Source organism: Phyllobates terribilis, unplaced genomic scaffold, assembly GCF_046119375.1.
Source record: "Phyllobates terribilis strain yellow unplaced genomic scaffold, ASM4611937v1 Scaffold_10__3_contigs__length_209671492, whole genome shotgun sequence".
Classification (NCBI taxonomy): domain Eukaryota; kingdom Metazoa; phylum Chordata; class Amphibia; order Anura; family Dendrobatidae; genus Phyllobates; species Phyllobates terribilis.
Window position 1 is genome coordinate 179,485,105 of NW_027362770.1, and position 20,833 is coordinate 179,505,937.

General features: G+C 44.6%; 1 protein-coding gene across 1 annotated transcript; it reads left to right on the forward strand.

Moving 5' to 3' along the window:
* Positions 1-11,923: 11,923 nt before the first annotated feature.
* LOC141164739 (E3 ubiquitin/ISG15 ligase TRIM25-like) lies at positions 11,924-15,319 on the forward strand. Its single transcript, XM_073650251.1, has one exon. It carries the CDS (start codon positions 11,980-11,982, stop codon positions 13,609-13,611), a length of 1,632 nt encoding a protein of 543 aa, XP_073506352.1. The 5' UTR covers positions 11,924-11,979; the 3' UTR covers positions 13,612-15,319.
* The last annotated feature ends 5,514 nt before the right edge of the window (positions 15,320-20,833 follow it).

Sequence of the window (20,833 nt, forward strand, 5' to 3'; positions counted from 1 at the left end):
CCTGCTTATAGCTGGATCTCACAGGCCACCGTGCCCTGGGATCATCACCTGATCTCAGGGTTACATGGTAACCATCGGGGGGAGGGGGGGTCTGATGGTTACGAAGGGAGTCGCAAGACCCCCTTGTAACAACTTAAATAGCGCTGTCACGATTGACAGCAGTATTTAAGGGGTTAATCGACCCCGATTAAACTGACCGGGGCCTATACTGCAGGATGTCATAGACAGCTGTCGGAATGTTCACCGCCGGGCGGCGCTATTCACTTATGCCTCAGCGAGGCATTTTCACGGCGCTGATGCATAAGTACCCCTAATGACCACCGTAAAAATGCATTCCGGCGGTCATTAAGGGGTTAAGGCAAAGTCTCTGCTTAGCCAGTCCTGTGGGCTCACAGGTTAGATAGCATCCAGATCACTGGCTCAGTCGGGAGACCACAACACACAGGAGGCCTTCTCCCTCCATACACAGACCATGTGCCAAACAATGGCCTCCATTTTATATTTTAACCACACCCAGAGGTGAGGAATGTGGGTAGTCAGAACCACCCGTCTCTCCAACTACCCGTAACCCGGCCCCAGGTGCACCAAACAGTCCTCTTAGTTCTTTTGTGCACTAGAGCAACATTCCGGGTTACATCACAGAGGACATCCATCCCTGTGACACATACCTCCCATCAACTGTGTGTCCGTTAGCCACCTTACGAGGACAATACAGGAAATGGCTGCTTTTCCTTTCACAGTGTCATAACTAGGCATGAGCGAACATTTCAATGTTCAGTTCGGAAAAGTTCGGCGAACAAATTTATATTCGCCAAATTTATTTGCCGAATGTTCGTTGAACATTTCCGAATCCCATAGGAGTCAATGGAGGGACCAAAAAATGCATAGACAACACCAAGAAACGGAACCAAAAGCTGCCAAAACACATGAAATTAGGTGTAGACACCAGGGAAGTGCCATCAATTGACCCAGAGTACAAGTATTATAATTATTATTACTGTGACAGCGACATTTATTCAGTTTACATGTCAAAAGGGGTCACCGACTGGTACAATAGGAGAGAGGACCCTGCCTGTGATGGCGCACTGTCACGGACGTGGTTTGTGGAACCACTGTGCCACGGACCCCGGAGAGCCTGGAGGGGTGTGACTAAGCGAGCACCGGACTGTTCACTAGAGCCTCTGATGGTGAGGTTAGACTTGGCTCCCGATGAATGTTAGGTGCCACTCCAGGACAGACCAACGGACGTGCAGCAGCTGAACCCAGTAGGACAGACTAGATGGTGCAGCATGCAGAGTCTATATCAGGAGTGCAGCAGGCAGAGTCTGCATCAGGAGTGCAGCAGGCAGAGTCTGTATCAGGAGTGCAGCAGGCAGAGTCTGTATCAGGAGTGCAGCAGGCAGAGTCTGTATCAGTGCAGCAGGCAGAGTCTGTATCAGAGTGCAGCAGGCAGAGTCTGTATCAGGAGTGCAGCAGGCAGAGTCTGTATCAGGAGTGCAGCAGGCAGAGTCTGTATCAGGAGTGCAGCAGGCAGAGTCTGTATCAGGAGTGCAGCAGGCAGAGTCTGTATCAGGAGTGCAGCAGGCAGAGTCTGTATCAGGAGTGCAGCAGGCAGAGTCTGTGTCAGGAGTGCAGCAGGCAGAGTCTGTGTCAGGAGTGCAGCAGGCAGAGTCTGTGTCAGGAGTGCAGCAGGCAGAGTCTGTGTCAGGAGTGCAGCAGGCAGAGTCTGTGTCAGGAGTGCAGCAGGCAGAGTCTGTGTCAGGAGTGCAGCAGGCAGAGTCTGTGTCAGGAGTGCAGCAGGCAGAGACTGTGTCAGGAGTGCAGCAGGCAGAGACTGTGTCAGGAGTGCAGCAGGCAGAGTCTGTGTCAGGAGTGCAGCAGGCAGAGACTGTGTCAGGAGTGCAGCAGGCCGAGTCTGTGTCAGGAGTGCAGCAGGCAGAGTCTGTGTCAGGAGTGCAGCAGGCAGAGTCTGTGTCAGGAGTGCAGCAGGCAGAGTCTGTGTCAGGAGTGCAGCAGGCAGAATCTGTGTCAGGAGAGTCTGTGTCAGGAGTGCAGCAGGCAGAGTCTGTGTCAGGAGTGCAGCAGGCAGAGTCTGTATCAGGAGTGCAGAAGGCAGAGTCTGTATCAGAGTGGAGCAGAGTCTGTATCAGCAAGGACTGGTATGCAACCTTACACAACTTAGACTGCAGAACAGGAACAGGAAGGTTCCACTACAGCCAACCCAATAGATGGAGACACAATCAGGATTCCTCACATTTAAAAAAATTAATGGCAGACATCGGCAAAGTGGCATCAATTTCACCACTGTAGAAATAGTGTAAATAAGACCCACACTTCTTCCAGTACAGCCAACCAACCCAGGAGATGGAGACCTAACCAGGAATGTTCACATTGCCCTAAATGAGGGCCTAACACCACCGAAGCGGCATCAATGTCATCAGACTACAAGTAGTCTAACGCAGACTCATACCTTTCCCACTACAGCCAACCCAGGAGATGCAAACTCAATCAGAAGTGTTTACATTTAAAAAAATAGGGCCTAAGACCACCATTTCCGTGGCCAACAGATTGGAGATGGTGGAGTTCATCCTCTTAGCTTTATCATGCGTAGGATGAAACAATCTTTTACGTGACCACAACAGCGGGATTGAGCGCTGGCTGCACTCCTGAGAGAGGGCAGAGTACGGTGAAACGGACAAACCGATAGACCGTGAGTGAGGTGCAGGCGGAGATGTTACGGTGGATTGAGAAACGTGTGGTGTGCTCAGAGAAACAGACACAGCAGGCATGTCCGCTTCACTTACAGCTGATGGGTTGTCACTCAGCCTAACTGGAGCGAGCATACAGCTGGTTCTGCCTGACACCTGCGTGACACAACTTGGCACGGTAACAGAGGAGGAAGAAGCAGCAGAGGTGTTTGATGGGGTGGCTGATGGTTGTTGATTGAAAATCAATTTAGAGTTTATCACGTTTGCGTACCCGTTTGAGGAGAACAATATCTGCACCAAATGCTCAATTTCACTACAGTATAACTATAGAAATGCATGGAGACCAAAATCTCTTCCACTACAGCCAACCCAATAGATGGAGACTCATTCAGGATTCCCCACATTTCCAAAAATTAGTGGCAGACACTAGCAATGTCTAATCAATTTCACTACAGTAGAAATAGTGTAAATAAGACCCACACCTCTTCCAGTACAGCCGACCCAGGAGATGGAGACCTAACCAGGAGTTTTCACATTTCCCTAAATGAGGGCCTAACACCACCGATTAGCGCCTAAAACCTGCAGCAGCAGCAGTAGCACCAGCAGCCGCAAGAGCAGACACAGAAGCCATATCACAGACTGCAATTTCAAGAGATCAGTGCAGCACACTCAAAATGACAACATCGCCAACTCTGTACAGTCTGCAATTTGAGTGCAAAAGTCCTTGGAGATCCATGACTTGTTCATCTCGATGAAAGTTAAGTGGTCTACACTTTCAGGGGACAGTGGGGTGAGCTTATCCATCAAGACACTACCAGCAGCGCTAAAGACATGTTCAGAGAGAACGCTGACTGCCGGGCATGATAAAACCTCCACGGCGTGAGAAGCGAGCTCAGGCCATTCATCCATTTTTGAAGACCAAAATGTAAAAGGGTCCAAACCCTCCCTGATGGTATTGATATTGAACTCTAGATACTCCTGCAGCATCCTCTCCAGTCGTTCACCATGTGTCAGACTTGTACTCTGTTGTGCTGGTGCATGAGCTAGTGCAAAAAATGTGTGAAAGGACTCCCAGAAATTGCTTTTGCCACTTACTCTGCTACTAATGTTTTGGCATTGACGAACTGACGTGCTGGAGGTTGAAAGACTACAGCTGGGATGCACACTGTGTGCCTCACTGTTATCTTGGGGAAAACCTCTATTAAGGTTGCTTAAAAGCTTGTTTCAATGCTCCAACATAAGCGGGTCCCTTTCCAGGGCAGGAAGAATCTCGCAAAATTGACTCTAACGTAAATCTAACAGAGTGGCAAGCCAGTAGTCAGCATTATTTCGAATCCTAACTATACAGGGATCATGTTGCAGATAGTGCAACAAGAAGGCACTCATATGTCGGGCTCTTCCAGGATGTCCAAAGCCAGGCTGTATTGCGAGCTGCATAACACTGATGCTTGTTTCCTCCGTCTCCTTCTGCCAACCACTTTCAAACGAGAGGGGATGATTATCCTCTTCATCCTCTGACAGTTGCTCGCCCATCACCTCTTCCTCCTCCATTAGTTCCTTGGCTCTTGCACCTTCACTAACAGTTTGCCTGGTATCAACAAACCTCCTCGATCGCTGTAATCAACCGTCATTTGGCATCCGCCTGTGTGACGACAGTCTGGAAATTTGAGACATTGGTATCCCTTCCGCATCCTCCTCTTCTTCTGGGGCCACCAGCGCCTGCCGTAGGTTATTCAAAGTTTGCTCCAGCATGTATATGACTGAAATAGTGATGCTGATGATGGCATCATCAGCGCTAACCAGTTTAGTAGCCATTTCAAAACAGTGTAGAAGGGTGCAGAGGTCCTTAATCTGTTCCCACTCCGCAAACGTGATATGCCCCAAGTCCGTACTGCGTTGCCCCAAGCCATACATCATGACATACTGAGTCAGAGCTCGTTGCTGCTGGCACAGTCGCTACAACATGTGCAGAGTGGAATTCCACCGCGTCGGCACATCGCAGATCAACCTGTTAACTGTCACGGACAAAGACCTCTGTATCGATGCAAGTTGATGACATGAGGGGTGCGAACGGAGGAAGTCAGTACACAGCTTCCGTACTTTATGAAGCAGCTCATCCAGGCCAGGATAGTGGCGGAGAAATCGCTGTACCACCAGGTTGAGGACGTGAGCCATGCAAGGCACGTGTGCAAGCTTGCCTTGGCCTACGGGCTCTAACAGGTTCGCACCGTTATCGCACAAGGCCTTCCCTGGCTCTAGGTTCAGTGGAGACAGCCATTGCTCAAACTGAGCCTGGAGAGCTGCCCACAACTCTTCACCTGTATGACCGCGATCTCCAGGGCATATTAATTTTAAGACTGCCTGATTACGGTGAGCCCTGACTGCGCAGTACGGAGGTGGTGTGTATTCGCTCCGCACCCTTGGAACGCGTGTATTGTTAAGGCAGAGGATGAGTGCACAGGTGGAGGCCCTAGAGGAGGAGGAGGACGCAGAAGCAGTGGAGGAATGGGAAATACAGAGGTTTCTTCTGCAAGCCTTGGGAATTCCAAGATTTGTGGAGTAGCCCCTTCGCCGCTGCCCCCACAGCCACCAGAGTCACCCAGTGCCCAGTCAGCGAGATGTAACGCTCTTGGCCATGCTTACTTGTCCAGGTGTCTGTGGTGAAATGCACCCTGGCACACGTAGATTTAGACAAGGAATGGGTGATGTTGTCTGCGACATGCTAGTGTAGCGCAGGCACAGCTAGCTTTCTTAGAGAAGTAATGGCGACTGGGCAATTGGTATTGGGGGACTGCGACGGCCATCAGTTTTCGGAAACCAATTGTATCTACCAGGCGGAAAGGCAGCATTTCCGTGGCCAACAGATTGGAGATGGTGGAGTTCAACCTCTTAGCTTTGTCATGCGTAGGATGAAACAATCTTTTATGTGACCACAACGCAGGACCGAGGGCTGGCTAAGGTGCTGAGAGAGGGCGGAGTATGGTGAACTGGAAAAACTGGTGAAGCGTGAGTGAGGTGCAGATGTTAGGGTGGATTGAGAAACATGCGATGTGCTCGGTGAAACAAAAACAGCAGGGTTGTCCGCTTTCGTTACTGCTAACGGGCTGTCACTCAACCTGACTGGAGTGGGTAAAGAACTGGAGTTTCTGCGATGGGAGACCTGCGTGACAATACTTGGCACGGTAACAGAGGAGGCGGAAGAAGCAGTGGATGCGTTTGATGGGGCAGCTAATGGTTGTTGAGGTCCGCTGGTCCGCATTTCAGCATGGTAAGATTCCCAGCGTAAAGAATGTTGTTTGAGCATGTGAATGTTCATGAATGTAGGCAAATTATTGCAATTTTTCCCTCTACTGAGGTTTTTATCGCAAAGATTGCAGATAACGTGAGTTGGCTCATCCTTTGCAGTGACAAAAAAGGCCCATGCTAGGCAACCCTTGCTGCTCCTGTGAGCTGCAGACCCGTGACTGCTGCTGGCCACAGCCACGGTTGTGGCTAAGGATGCAATGCTCCTCGTGCTTGCTTCACTCTGTGTCTGCGCCATAGGGCGAAATGTAACCTCCTCGTCTTCCTCCTCCACCTCCTCAGATGAGCTACTCGGCTGTGTGACTCTGGGTTCACACCAAGTAGGATCTTCAACCTTGTTATCATCCAATGTGTCATTCCATTCCTCGGCCTCAGAGTGACCCCTCTCCTCTTGTTGCCCTGACAGCACAGTACAGTCGGCATGAGCCTCAGGTTTCTGAGTCTCATCGGGATCACCTCCCTCCCCTGCGGTTAACTTCTGGTGACGAGGGTCAGGAACCTGCTCGGACCCTACTTCGTCCTCCCCCGAATCCAAGCTAAAAACTTTTGGGCATCGGTGCAGATGCATTCCTCACCTTGACTCTGTGACTGTTTGGGGTACACTTCTGATGCCCATGGTGTAGAATGGGTGAAAAGTTGTACAGACTCGCCCATCTGTGGTTCGCTACAGTCAGTTGGGCAGTTGGCCAGTTGTGACGTGGCGTCAAGCATTGGTAATTGGGGTGCCACCTCTGTGGACTGTACTGTGTGTGATGTTGAGGTGGAGGAAGAAGAGGAGAGGGCACTGGAAGCAGAGGCTTACCATCCACTGGAGCACCTGCTCTTTCTGGGCCTGATCAACACCAAGCCTATTCCCCCTTCCACCATGCACTCTCTTTTTACCACTCATGTTGGTCAGATACAGTGGCAGGAGCATGCAATTAACTAAAGAAAAATATGTTTTTTTCCTGTGCAATAGCTCAGCACACACCTGAATTTCAGCGACTCTAAATGACAAGGTAAGATATGGCCTGCCGTATAATGTTACTAACAGACAAAAGAAATTTGTTAGTGTGCATGAGGTCGATAAAACCTGCGAGATATTCTCAAAACAATTTCAAATTGAGATGTCCCTTGCTGTATTACTTTACGAACAGAAGAAATTTTTATTTGAATGCGGATGAGGCCAGTATGACATAGAATATATGCTCCAAAATATTTCAAACTCAGATCTAGCCAGCTGTGTCACTTTACTCAGAGCAAACAATATTTTTGGGTTACTCTGCATAAGCTCTGCGTCCAGCTGACTTTGACCGCCACTGACGTAGTAGCTAGGTTATAGCACTGTATGACTTTTGGCACAGGAAAAAATATTTTTTGGACTGGGCCTAGTAAGAGAAGTTTTTTGTTGTTTTTTTTACTATGAAACCGGGACAAGTTCAACGCCACTAAAATAGGATGTGCCTTTTAGCAGACTGGATCAACTTTGCCACAGTAAAAAACCTTTGTTGCCTGCCAACCAAAAATGTATATAGGTTTGACTGTGCGTACAAGCTGAATTTTACCGCCACTGACGTAGTAGCTGTCTTATAGCGCTGTATGACTTTTGGTACAGGAAAAAATATTTTTTGGACTGGGCGTAGCAAGACCGGGTCACGGACCGGGTCACCGCCACTGTGACATCACCCCTAGCAATGACCGGCCCGTCACCGAGTACCCTACGGCCCAGGGGGCGCATCATGGGCTTAAGGTGTGATCTGTAAATCAGCCCCTAAGCCACCTCAAAGAGGGGGAGATGTCATGGAGATATTACGAAAGTATTAACAATTTCTCCCAAACCCCTCATTCCCCCTCCCCTATTGTAATTGTCAAAGGACCAAGAGCTAACACTTGGACCATCTTCTCATATGCTAATTGACACACACAGCAGTAGTGACTTGTAAACAAATGCCAGCCAAGAGGTGCTACAACCCAATTAAAATGTGAGTGTATTTTCCCCTGGCAGAGGGATAAATTTACATGTAGCTGAGGAAGTTCTATTCCCAGGACGTCAAAGGGAATCTAACCGAAGTCTCCAGACTTTTGGGCACAGACACGAAATACTGAATATTGTAAGTTCCATAATTCTGAAATAATGGGACCTATATTTTTAGTGACAGGGTCAGCTAAGGAACAATATAGATATTTTCCCATCACTGTAAGCCCCTCCAGGGAGCTGTAGAGAAAAAGTGAAAGAATAACGGATCGCAGCTACACCATGTGTGGTCTCTAGAGAAAGGTAAAATCATAATGTAAAATATGGCATCGCTTGCAAGCCTCTGCGATCAACCAGTGATAAGTTATCACAAAAACCAGATATCTTAATGAAAATGTGGAGGCTGGAGTCTAGCCCACGTGATGTCAGCACAAGGGGTGCGTGGTCAGGTCTCCCCTTAGGCATAAAAGAATCCACGGAGGATGGATCAGTGCTCATGGTGGACGTTTCATATTTTGTGTAGCACTGGTCACGTTCGCTGAACGGGCATCGGAGTGCTTCCCTCCACCTATACTGAATCGTCTCAGTGATATTTATAGTAAGTTTTCTTTAATCCTGTTTATTTTGTGAAACTGTATATTCTGTACTGTATTGTCCCCTTTGTAAAATCTTTGTATATTTTTCATAACACTGCCTCCCTTTTGGATTAAACCTAAAATGTTCTGTTTCTTTTGTCCTGTAATCGTTCCTTCCCCCGAAGCCATACACTACCAGAATCCAGGCCTGTATTATATTTCAAACTCGGCCGGTGGTGGCAGCGAATAATAATAATTGGGCTATCATGAATTTGGCATTGACCGCACGGGGCGTGTACACATATTCCATGCATTGGAATCAGGAGGTGTGACGCCATACGCTCACTGGTCGCTTGCCAATAGCTACGTAGTGAGTAGTCGGGATCGTGGGCTCGCAAATCCCTGACGAAATCTAGACAGAGTGACGGCAACGGTGAGATATTGTGTGATCTCCCCGGTGTCGTCACTGTGAACCCTGACACTGTCACTCTCCAGTCATTTTTTCACTCTATTGAATAATGAAGAAACCATTAGGATTTTTTTTAAGCAAAAACGACAACAAAACTCTCCAAAAAGCGAGCGATTGCCTTCTGGGCATTTTTTCAGCTTTAACATTGATTTGTATTGTAAAGTAACAGCGTCTTGCAAGCAGTGAACTTCAGATTGATGGACCAGTCACTTCTTTTATCTGCTTGGTGTTTTTAGAAATTTGAATTGGTTAAAAGATGTTCAAAAGCCTGAATATGTGCAAAGCAAGTCACTTCTAAATAGCATGGAATATGGTCATTCTTTTTGAACATTTGTTGAGTTTTTTTCAGGCAGTTTCCACAGTGGAATCTGTCTGAAAAAGACGTATGCACAGACCACTCAGTAACTTTTCCTGGATTGTCAGGATTCCCATAGTATTTGTTTTAATTTGCCAACAATATTGGGGTATTATTCAGTCTTTGTCTGGTCATGTTATTCAGTATAGTGTTAATAATTATTCAGTCTTTGTATGATGGTTGTCCAATCCTAGCAAGGTGGTGTTCATATGATAGTACTATTTAGTCATGGTGTGGGTGTGTTACTCACAGTATGGTGGTTTTATTAGGAAATGATATACAGAGACTGAATATAGCGGTATTATTCAGTCATTTATTAGTATGTGCTCAAGAAGAGCAGATGATTAGGACAACAATCCACACCACTGAACACCAGGACCAGGCTGATTGCTGGGATGCTGTCACGGGTGTATCAGGTGTGATAGTGTGAACAGTCGTTCTGGATCCGGCTGTAGAACTCGTGATCAATTGTAAACAATAGTTTTGTTATTGAGGTTCTCCTTTGTTATCACTGACCAATTCACATTGCTCTCGAATAGACATGAGCATACCATACCAATAATCGGTTAGTATAAATGGGCCTTTAATCAGGGAGCATTTATGATCAGTGCCTAGGGCAGAATGAACTGTAAATACGGCACTGGCTTTGACGAATTCTTTTTAACCTCTTTATTAATGACCTAGTGGATGGGATTAAGAGTAAAGTGGCAGTCTTTGCTGATGACACCAAACTATGTAGGATATTAAAATCTGATCTTGACATAATGATATTGCAGAACTATCTGGATAAGATGACTGAATGTGCAAACACTTGGCAGATGAGGTTTAATGTAAATAAATGTAGAGCAATGCACCTAGGACCGAGTTCGCATTTGTCTTGAGTCGTCTAAAGCTAAGCATTCTTCCCCTGTTTGTCTACCCTTGTCTATAGAGTTTAGCAGCGATCGAATAGTGCTCATCTCCTCCCATCCCTAGCCTTAGCCATTCGCCAGGGAAAGACAGGGCAAGGCATGCGGGCGGCGATTGCTAAGGAGGCAATACAGGGACGTTAGTTGAGACAGGGTGACACTAGACCAGGCTGCGAGGTCTCCACTCTCCCCTTTCCCTAGAGTCTGGGCTCCCTTTCCCTCTTCCCTCTGTGTTGCACTATGTCTTTCCCACACCTGGCGTGACAGATGACCAGCAGTACTCAACGTCCTGCTATCCCAACGTATTGTTACCCCTTCATAAATCACTGGTGAGGTCACATCTGGAATATGGGATCCAGTTTTGGGCTCCACATTTTAAAAAGGATGTTCAGAAGTTAGAGTCAGTTCAAAGGCGGCAACTAGTTAATACAAGGGATGGAGGCCTCACATATGAGGAGAGGTTGGAAAACTTTAGCTTGTTTAGCTTAAAAAAACAAAGCCTCAGAGCAGATCTCATTTACATGTATAAATATATGTGTGGTCAGTAAAAAAAGGACTGGCACATGACTTATTCCTTCTAAAGACCATAGTAAGGACCAGGGGGCACTCATTACGGGTGGAAGAAAGGCGATTCCGGCACCTAAATAGGAAAGGGTTCTTTACAGTCAGAGCAGTCAGATTGTGGAAAGCCGACCACAAGAGGTAGTGATGGCTGAGATTATAACATCTTTTATAGAAGGGCTCGATGATTTCCTCGATACACATAACATTGTGGGTTACAGTTAAATTAGACAAAATGTACAATTGGGGGAGGAAGGTTGAACTTGATGGACCGGAGTCTTTATTCGACCTACGTTACTATGTTACTATGTGGAGAGAAACACAGACAATGCTGCTCCTAGGTCTAGTTCTCAGAGCTGGATTCACTGGTACACTGCTCAGTCCTGATTTATTGCGTCCTCCATGCTGCTGCTTCTAAGACAGGGGAATAGGAATCCCTTGTGTCTGTATGTGCTATATATGGGGAACATGATGGCAGATAGTCTCCATCCACTAGTTTGGAATCAATGAAAAATGATAAATAGAGGCCGCAGAAGGTAAAGCTGCTGAAAAAGGCAGGATACAAGTCAGGAAATAACCAGAAAAAGTGTTGTTCCTCATGGACACACATGACAGCTTACTCTGTACAACAACATGTACACTTTAAAACACACATTTATATATTACAGGATTGTATAATGAGGAGAGCAGTAAAATAGTTATTGACTACAATACAGGCGATCAACAAGTGTCTGAATGAATGGTGACCCTGATCTCAGGAGCTTACACTCTAAGGCCTTATTCCCATGTCAGTATTAGGTCACTATTTTGCATCAGGATTTTCTGCAATAAAATCAGGGGTGAAAGTTACAGAGAAATATTATCATTCAAATTTTCTCACCTCTTACATATTTCACAGCTACTCCTGGTTTGGGTTTACAAATACTGAAGAAATACTGACCAAAATTACTGATGTGTTAATAAGACCTAGGGAGAGACAGAGTATGGATCAATTTACTTCACTGTAACTGTAGACTGGTGTCATTTCTTATCTCAGCTTATAGGGTTAATAGACGTCACTCAGCCGCAGGTCATGCAGCGTTATATGTGCTGGGACACGCCCTGTAACTTACACTTTCAGTTTCCTTTCTTGTAAATCCTGAAGCCATGGCGTCTGCTGATCTAAGAGGAGAGCTGGAATGTTCCATCTGTCTGACCCTGTATACAGATCCCGTAACCCTGAGATGTGGACACAACTTCTGCCGGGTCTGTATTGATGAGGTCCTGAGTGCACAGGACGGGCCTGAAGTTTATTCCTGTCCTGAATGTAGAGCAGTGTTCCTGGAGCGGCCAACACTGATGAGGAACCTAACTCTACGTAATGTAGCCGAACGTTTCCTGATTACTGAGTCTCATCAGGAGGAGATCACCGGGATCTGCTGCACTTACTGTGTGGACTCTCCGGTACCTGCTGTTAGATCCTGTCTACACTGTGAGGCTTCTCTGTGTGATAATCACCTGAGGTCTCACAGCATAGGACCAGAACACGTCCTCACTGATCCCAGCACTTCTCTGGAGAACTGGAAATGTTCCATCCATAAGAAGATCCTGGAATATTACTGCACTGAGGACGCTGCTTGTATCTGTGTGTCCTGCAGTTTGACTGGAGAACATCGGGGACATCAGGTGGAGATGCTGGATGAGGCCTCTGAGAAGAAGAAGAAGAAACTGAGGAATGTTCTCCAGAAACTGACAAAAAAGAGAAAGAAGACCAAGGAAAGAGTCCGGAGTCTGGAGGAACGCAGGAGAAAAGCTCAAGACAAAGCATCCGGAGAAGCCGAGAGAGTCACTGCCCTGTGTACAGACATCAGGAGACGGGTGGACGACCTGGAGAAGAAGGTCCTGAGTGACATCTCCAGGCAGGAAGAGAAGATGTCACTGTCACTGTCTGCTCTGATCCATCAGCTGGAGATAAAGAAGGACGAGCTGTCCAGGAAGATGAGGCACATTGAGGAGCTGTGTAACATGACTGATCCACTGACTGTCTTACAGGAACCGGACACCGGTGACTTGTGTGATCCTGAGGAGGAGGAAGGTGATGAGGACACAGGGGGACATGATGGAGGTGATGAGGACACAGGAGGACATGATGGAGGTGATCGGGGTGTGGAGCTGATCTCACACATATCACACACATTATCTGCTATGATAAGAGATATAAATGTGATCTTCTATGTGCAGGATCCTGCAGACATATTACTGGATGTCAACACGGCTGCTAATAATCTCCTTATATCAGACGACCTGAAAACTGCGACCTGGACGAGAATAACAGAGAATCGTCCAGAAACAGCAGAGAGATTCCAGTATAATCAGGTGATGAGCAGGAGGGGATTTACCTCAGGACGACATTACTGGGATGTGGAGATCAGGGGGTCAGGATGGTGGATTGTGGGGATGTGTTATCCCAGTATAGACAGGAGGGGGCTTCAGTCACTCATTGGATATAATAACAAGTCCTGGTGTTTACATAGAGAGAGGTGGTTTAGTAATCCGTGTTCAGTGAGACATGACAGTAAAGTGATCCAGTTACCTGATGAGATCTCCAGTGATAGAGTCAGGATATGTCTGGATTATGAGGCCGGGCAGCTGTCCTTTTATGAGCTGTGTGACCCCATCAGACACTTACATACCTTCACTGCCGCCTTCACCGAGCCCCTTCATGCTCTATTACATGTATTTAATGGTTCTATAAAGATATCAGGGGGAGCAGCAGGTGGGAAAACTGAAAGAATCTGATTGATGGAGAACGTGGCCTGTTGGATGCAGCAGGTTTTAGGAATCTTCTTCTTTCCCTTCTTATTTGACAATTATAGGAGTTTTCTTACAATTACAGCACATTGATCTCTTCTATTGGATCAGGTTAAATAATGAAAATGTTCTTTCTAACGTCATTAAATAGAAGGGAACCTACAGAACCCGGAGAAGGTTATTAAAGGGTGTTTTCCTGGGCTGTATAAATAAGGCATACATAATAGGTTCCAACATGTCTGTTTTCTGTGTGAAAACCAAACCTGCCCATGGGTTGTGCCGAATATTACAGGCTGACTCCATGAAAAAGAATAAATCTGAGTTGCAATACCACATACAACCTGTAGTCAGGTGTGGTGCTGTTACTATTTAAAAAAAAAAGCATATTTGATTTTCTAATTATGGACAATATTCTTAAAATGTAAAATAATTAAATATTTATTTTGCGCCATTCATTGCTGATCCCCGACCTTTCTCATTACAATCTGTAGATAAACATTGTGGCATCTAATGGTCAGTGTTCTTGTGGTGTCACATTATTGACCACATGTTATCACACAACATTTTATAAACCGGAAGGATCTCGGACTAATGGGATCAGCAGTGCCAGAAGGGAACGCAGTAAATTAAAGGACAAATACAGTGATTTTTTTTTATTTGCCCCTTTGTTAGGTATCATGTCCTATGTAAGTGTCATGAAGGCAGTAACATACTCAACGATTGCCGTTTTCTGCCGGTGTTAGTGGCGCTGCTGTCACGTGATGCAGAAATGGATCAGACACTGGGAAAGGACGGTGACCGGTGAGTTTGATACAACCTTTATGACAGGCAGAAAGTTGCCAGTTAGTGGTGGGGACGTGGTTGGACTACCTGGCAGCAGGCCAAGTTCTCCTCTATTGATGATCTCCTGATTTTATTAAAACTACATTGAGCAGCCAAGTAAGTGACACTTCACTGGAATCAGGGTCTCTGCCCCTACATTGTGCTACTATGAGATTAGGTAAGAAAAAACAGAGAAAAATTCCCTTTAATTTAAGTAAGGTATTTTACTACAAGCAAATTCAGCAATTGTTACAAACATATAATTTTCATTTTGTTGTTGCCAATTTTTAGTTATTATTTTTAGTTATTATAATGTATAAAACATTATTGGGTAACTATAAAAACACATTTAGATCTTTGTAATATTGTCATTTACAGCTTACATTATGGCAATGATCACATGCGTCCTTTTTACCAGCTTAAAATTGACAAGAAAATATGTCACCTTTACAATAGAAAACAGCATAAACCTCACGTGAACACAGCCTATAACTAACAATAATAGGAAATGTATTTACTCCTGATTTTCCTTTCTGGTCATTTTACTGATAATTATTTATACCCAGTATGTAACAATGGTCATATATCACTGATCAGATGATAAATCCATACACAAGATTGTAAATTCAGATTCTGATACTTAGAGATATTGGGACACTCATTGTGGCTGCCGCAGGATCCACCGTATGTTGGTTTGTCATCAGTTGCCGAGAATTTACCAGAAAAGTGACGACCAAAATAGAGGTGGATTCAGTTTTCTATTTTTAAAAAAAATTATTTTGCTTGGTTTTGAACATCTGTTCATGTTGTTCTCACCTTTGACCCATATTTTAAATGTCTTTGTTACAATCAGGAGGGATCTGTTGACTTCCTTTTTACATTTGCATACCTAATAAAATGTATTTTTTTACATTGAAATCATTCTACAGTGTCTTCTTGCTTGGGCTTAGTTACTCCATTTTTCTTGTAGGTGTTGACTTTATTGGGAGAGCCCTTATACCTAACCATTATGGTGTATTTACACTCCCATGATTTTCGGTATTTTCGTATTTAAGTAGTTTGAGGCTGCGTGCCCACGTTGCGGATTACAAGCGTTTTTGATGTGGAATTTCCGCAGCGTAAACGCTTGTAAAACGCATGTATATCCGCACCCCATGGTCCCCAATGGCATTATGCAATGTCAATGCCCATGCTGCGGATTTTTCCGCAGCGTATATGCTGCGGTCAAAAATCCGCAGCATGTTCATTAATTTTGCGTTTCCGCATGCGGAATCAATGTGCGGATGGTACCCAAGTCTGGAGAAGAGGAGACTCTCATCCAGACCTGGGTACCAAAGAACCTGTAAAAAAAAGAATAAAATAAAGTTTATACTTATCTTCTGATGTTTTCCCTCCGTCGCGCTGTTGTGTGAAGGACCTGCCACGTCATGAGTCATGCGACCCATCACATGACTCAATGACGTCACCGCAGGTCGTGCATACAACAGCGTGAGCAGCTCAAGACTCCGGACGGGGCAGAGAATGCATCGGAAGGTGAGTATAAACTTTATTTTTTTATTTTTTACTATTCTGATTCTTTTTTTTTAACTATTACTGGTCACACTATAAAAATCCATGCCGGTTGCCGTTTGCATGGATTTATATAGTGTGAACAAGTTGTCAAGCACTTTTCCAAGTGATGCTAAAATCACTTGGAGAAGTGCTTGATAACCCGCATGCGGAAATGCATGCAAAGACGCTGCAAAGACGCCTCACAAACGCTTCTACCTGGCGGGAAAACCGCATGTAAAATCCGCATGCGATTTTCCCGCCAGGGAGAAGCGTAAAAAATATGCTTCAGTTCCGCAACGTGGGCACATAGCCTGAGTGTTGCAGTAGTCCCGGTGGTGTTGAGGTGGCAGTTGGGTCATTGCAGTTTGTAGGCTTTTTTGAAGAGATGGGTTTTCAGGTTCTGTCTGAAGGATCCGAATGTGGCAGATAATCAGATGTGTTGGGGCACAGAATTCCAGAGAATGTGGGGATATTCGGGAGAAATCTTGATGGCTATTGGATGAGTAATGAACAAGTGTGGAGGAGAGAAGGAGGTCTTGGGAGGACCGGAGATTGCGTGAGGGAAGATATCGGGAAATTCGTTTGGAGATGTTCGAAGGAGACCGGTTATGGATGGCTTTGTAGGTCAGTGTTAGTAGTTTGACCTGGATATGTTTGGGAATTGGGAGCCAATGAAGAGATTTGCAAAGCAGAGGAGTAGCGAGGGATGTGATGAAATAGTCGCGTATCAGAGTTAAGGGCGGACTGAAGAGGTTGCAAAGTGTTAGCAGGTAGGCCACCGAGGAGGATGTTGCAGTAGTCAAGGTGGGAAATGATGAGGGCATGCACAAGCAGTTTAGTAGATTGAGGGTTGAGGAAAGGAAGGTGGAGAGAGCTTGGATGTGCGGTTTCAAGGATGGGGCAGAGTCAAGGGTTACTCCAAGGCAGCGGATTTTCAGTACAGGGGAAAGAGTGATGTCGTTTATTGTTATAGATAGATCAGGTGGGGAAGATATGCGAGATTGAGGAAAGATAATGAGTTCAGATTTGTCCACATTGAGCTTGAGGAAGTGAGAGGAGAAGAAGGAGGATGTGGCTGATAGACATTCCGGGATTCTGGACAGCAGAGAGGTGACGTCTGGGCCAGAGAGGGAGATCTGGGTGTCATCAGTATATAGGTGGCACTGGAAGCCATGATACTAACCACATAGATTGGCGTCCACCTCCAGCCCCATCTCCACTACTAGCACCATCTATGCCGCCTCAGTAGTGGCTGCCCCAGAGTCTAGAACCTGCCACTTTATTGTGGAACTACAGTTACTGCTCTATGCAGAATGAGATAACGAAGAATCTGATGAAAGAAGTAACTTTTTGGTGGGTTTTTATTTTTTTATGATCTTCTCTCAGCTGACTTATGACCACAGACCACATCAAAGTTACACGTATAGAATCAGCGACCAAGTAAAAGTCAAACATTGCAAAACTTTAATGACAGCCAGTTACAAAAATTAATTTTAGCCCCAAATACATGCATAGACAACCCCTTTAAGGACGTCTATATAGAACTATGTTGTTACAGATGTTGGTTACAATATAAGAGTTATTGGTGATGGTATAAAAGTGAACTAAATAAACTAATAGAATGATGAATATTTTAATGAAAATGGTGGTAAATGTAATAAGTATTCATTTCTGTAACATTTTGACATCTAGTAATAAAGGTTTTGATCGAGTTACTTTCTCATATTATTAGATAATATGATTATTAGATTACTATCGTGGCATTTATAAGGACCTGAACAATTAAATGATCCCGATGTTTTACGAGCCATAAAATAAAAAAGTGTCAGAATTGTGTTTTTTTCTTTTTCTTCATCATATCTGTAAAAAATTAAATGAAGAGTCATATAAAAGATATATGTACCCCAAAATGGTACCAATGGGAACAATAACTCGTCCTCTAAAAAGTAAACCATCACATGGCAACATAAAAATAAAAAGTTATGCTTTTGAGAGTAAAGCAACAGACAAACAAATTATATATTTTTTAAGATTTTAAAACTCAAAATCTACACAAAAAAAAAAAGTTAAATGGAGACACACATTTCCTGCGGATCAGATTGCAACACTGTTGCACCACAGAAATAGCAGAAATGGCTTCCAGGTCCTTTTATTTCTATTTGTACAAATGGTTATATACAGCTTGTGGAAGACAAAATCCATATGGTGCTCAACCTCCAAGAAGACTGACCCAGGTTTCACCTGCTCTGGCTTCTTCAGGTACGCTCTGTTTGCCTTATTTATTAAATAATCCTGTTTTTCATGAGTTGGGAATGGGAGTTCAGACATCAATAAGAGACTTATACATATATAGTACTATATACTGTAAATCATATGCGCTCTTGGGTTGTAACATCAGATTCTGGACAGCATTGTGGGAGCAAAAGACACCGGACTCTCCAATCTGATGTTATAGGAGATGGGACAGGGATGGGAACGTGATCGCCGCACGGGGTGGATGAACCCGTCTAAGGACGCTAGGGAGCTTAGGGTTGCGAAGGGCAATTGTCAGGGGTGCCCCCTTTAATCTTTCCCTCGTGGCAGAGCTCCCCTTCCCTTCAGTCTCCTCGTGCGCCATCTTACTTCTGGCAGAAGCTGTTGTTTCCTAATCGAACATCAAATGCTCACTTTTATCTTATCAACGTGTTTTCCTACAAAATGTACAATTTTCTCCCCAGGATTCATGTTTATAATGAACATGAAAATCACATGAACTTCTTCTTTTAATAATGAACTTTTCATACATCTCTGACTACACGTCATCTATGTGTTTCCTCTGCCCCAACGGCTTCTTCAGCTGCTACAAGGACAGGAGCAGAATGAAGAGAAAGAGAGAATATTATGGAGAAATTCACGCAAAAGGAACAGGGGGAAATGTGCAACACCAAGAAAAACCTAAGAGGAAGTCATATGGAGTCTATAAAATGATTTTTCTTCAAGATGGTGATGACACTTTTATTATATTACTGTTCCAGTTTCAAGCAAAATTATTCACCCCTCATTGCAACTTTACAAGCTTTCCGCTGTTTTCAATAGTCCAATCAAACAAGAACTATATAACACGTGGTTTCTCCAAATTCAACACAAAATGCCTCTTTTATCAGAATTATTCACCCCTTCATGACTAACATGTTTAGTACTTAGAAATGCCTATCCGGCTGTTATAACCTGCTGCTGACCTGTCTCATAGTCAGACACCAGTTTCTGGCAGCATTCCTGAGGAATGTTTGCCTTTCCTAATGGGTATTTGTTGCTCATATATGGACTGTCAATCACCCTCACTGTTGTATTTTGATATTTTTCTCCTCCCTCTAATATGAGCTTCCAGGTGGGCAGAAAATCTACCACATTAGTATTAACAATGGAACTCCTGCTCCACTGCTGTATACATATGGCACAATGGTTGCTTTACTGCATTCCCTGCATTGGCTTTTATTCAGGCTATGATATACTGTACTATACTATGTGATTACTGCGCTCTACTATGTGATGTGATTGCTTCAAGGCATTTTTGGCAGGTCTGTTGTTTACGCCTAATGTGATGTGTGCCTTCTCTGGCAACCTTCTGCTTTGTGTAATATAGTGGTTAATCCAACCACAAATTGTTCAGTCATTGAGTCCAGCGAACTTCCAAAAATTCAACATTAGTTCAATTTGCATCAAATCGATAGACTTATCTCTACAAACAATCATCATTGGCCATTCTTTCATATGTCCTGGTGTGTACTCAATATTATATTCCACAGACCCAAACACTCACAACACGCTGTTCCATATAGAAAACATCAAGTCCCCTTCTCCTTCAAGGGGGGACACATTTAGGCTTCACTCGTATCTGCGTATTAAAAATCGCTCCAATGTTCATCCCGAAAAGTTGGACAAGTGTCATGTGTGAGATATTCCTATGCGAGGGTGCCAATTTTATTTTTGATTTATTTTTTCTCACCTAGCATCCATATGGCATTCATATACAATGTGTTTTTAACATCATCTTTTACATAACGATAATGCTCTATGTAACTTAAAGCTAATTTACAAAACTAATAAAGCAATCTTATATACAGATATAGATAGATGATAGAAAGATATTAGATACATAATAGAAAAATACATAAATAGAATAGATAGGGGGACTGCAGATATATAATTTGACAACTTCCTACATATTATAAACTTGTACCCTTCAGCGCCTTTCATGTGGAGTTTATTCTGCATCTTACATAAAAAGAGACATAAAAGCAAGACACCGTCCCTCGTTCATCAATTTACTATAAAATACGGGTCCCACGCTTCACGTAGATTTCTATTCAGTGTTTTATATGTCAGAGCAGGAAGCTTTTCATTATGAATAATTATGTGCAGATATACACCACAGCCTTAAAGAAGTTGTCCACTACTTGGACAGCTCCTTCTCATACTCCTCGCTTGGCCCCGATAAAAGAAAAATGCCTATACTCACCTCCAGTGCTAGCGCCTTTCCAGCGGTGTCGGCACTTGTGGTCTCGGGGTTCCCGTGTGGTTGTTGGGACACGTGACTCAGGCACCCAATCAGCACTGGTGTCACAGTCTCCGCCTTCATATGGTTAAGTAATTAACAGGAATTGAGGGCTGCGGCTGCTCTCACTTCCTGTCAATTACTTAACCATATGAAGGCTTAGACTGTGACGCCAGTGCTGATTGGGTGCCTGAGTCACGTGTCACAACAACCACATGAGAGCCCTGGGAACGTGAGTGCCGACACCGCTGGAACAATGTCAGCACAGGAGGTGAGTATAGGCCTTTTTCTTTTATCGGCGCC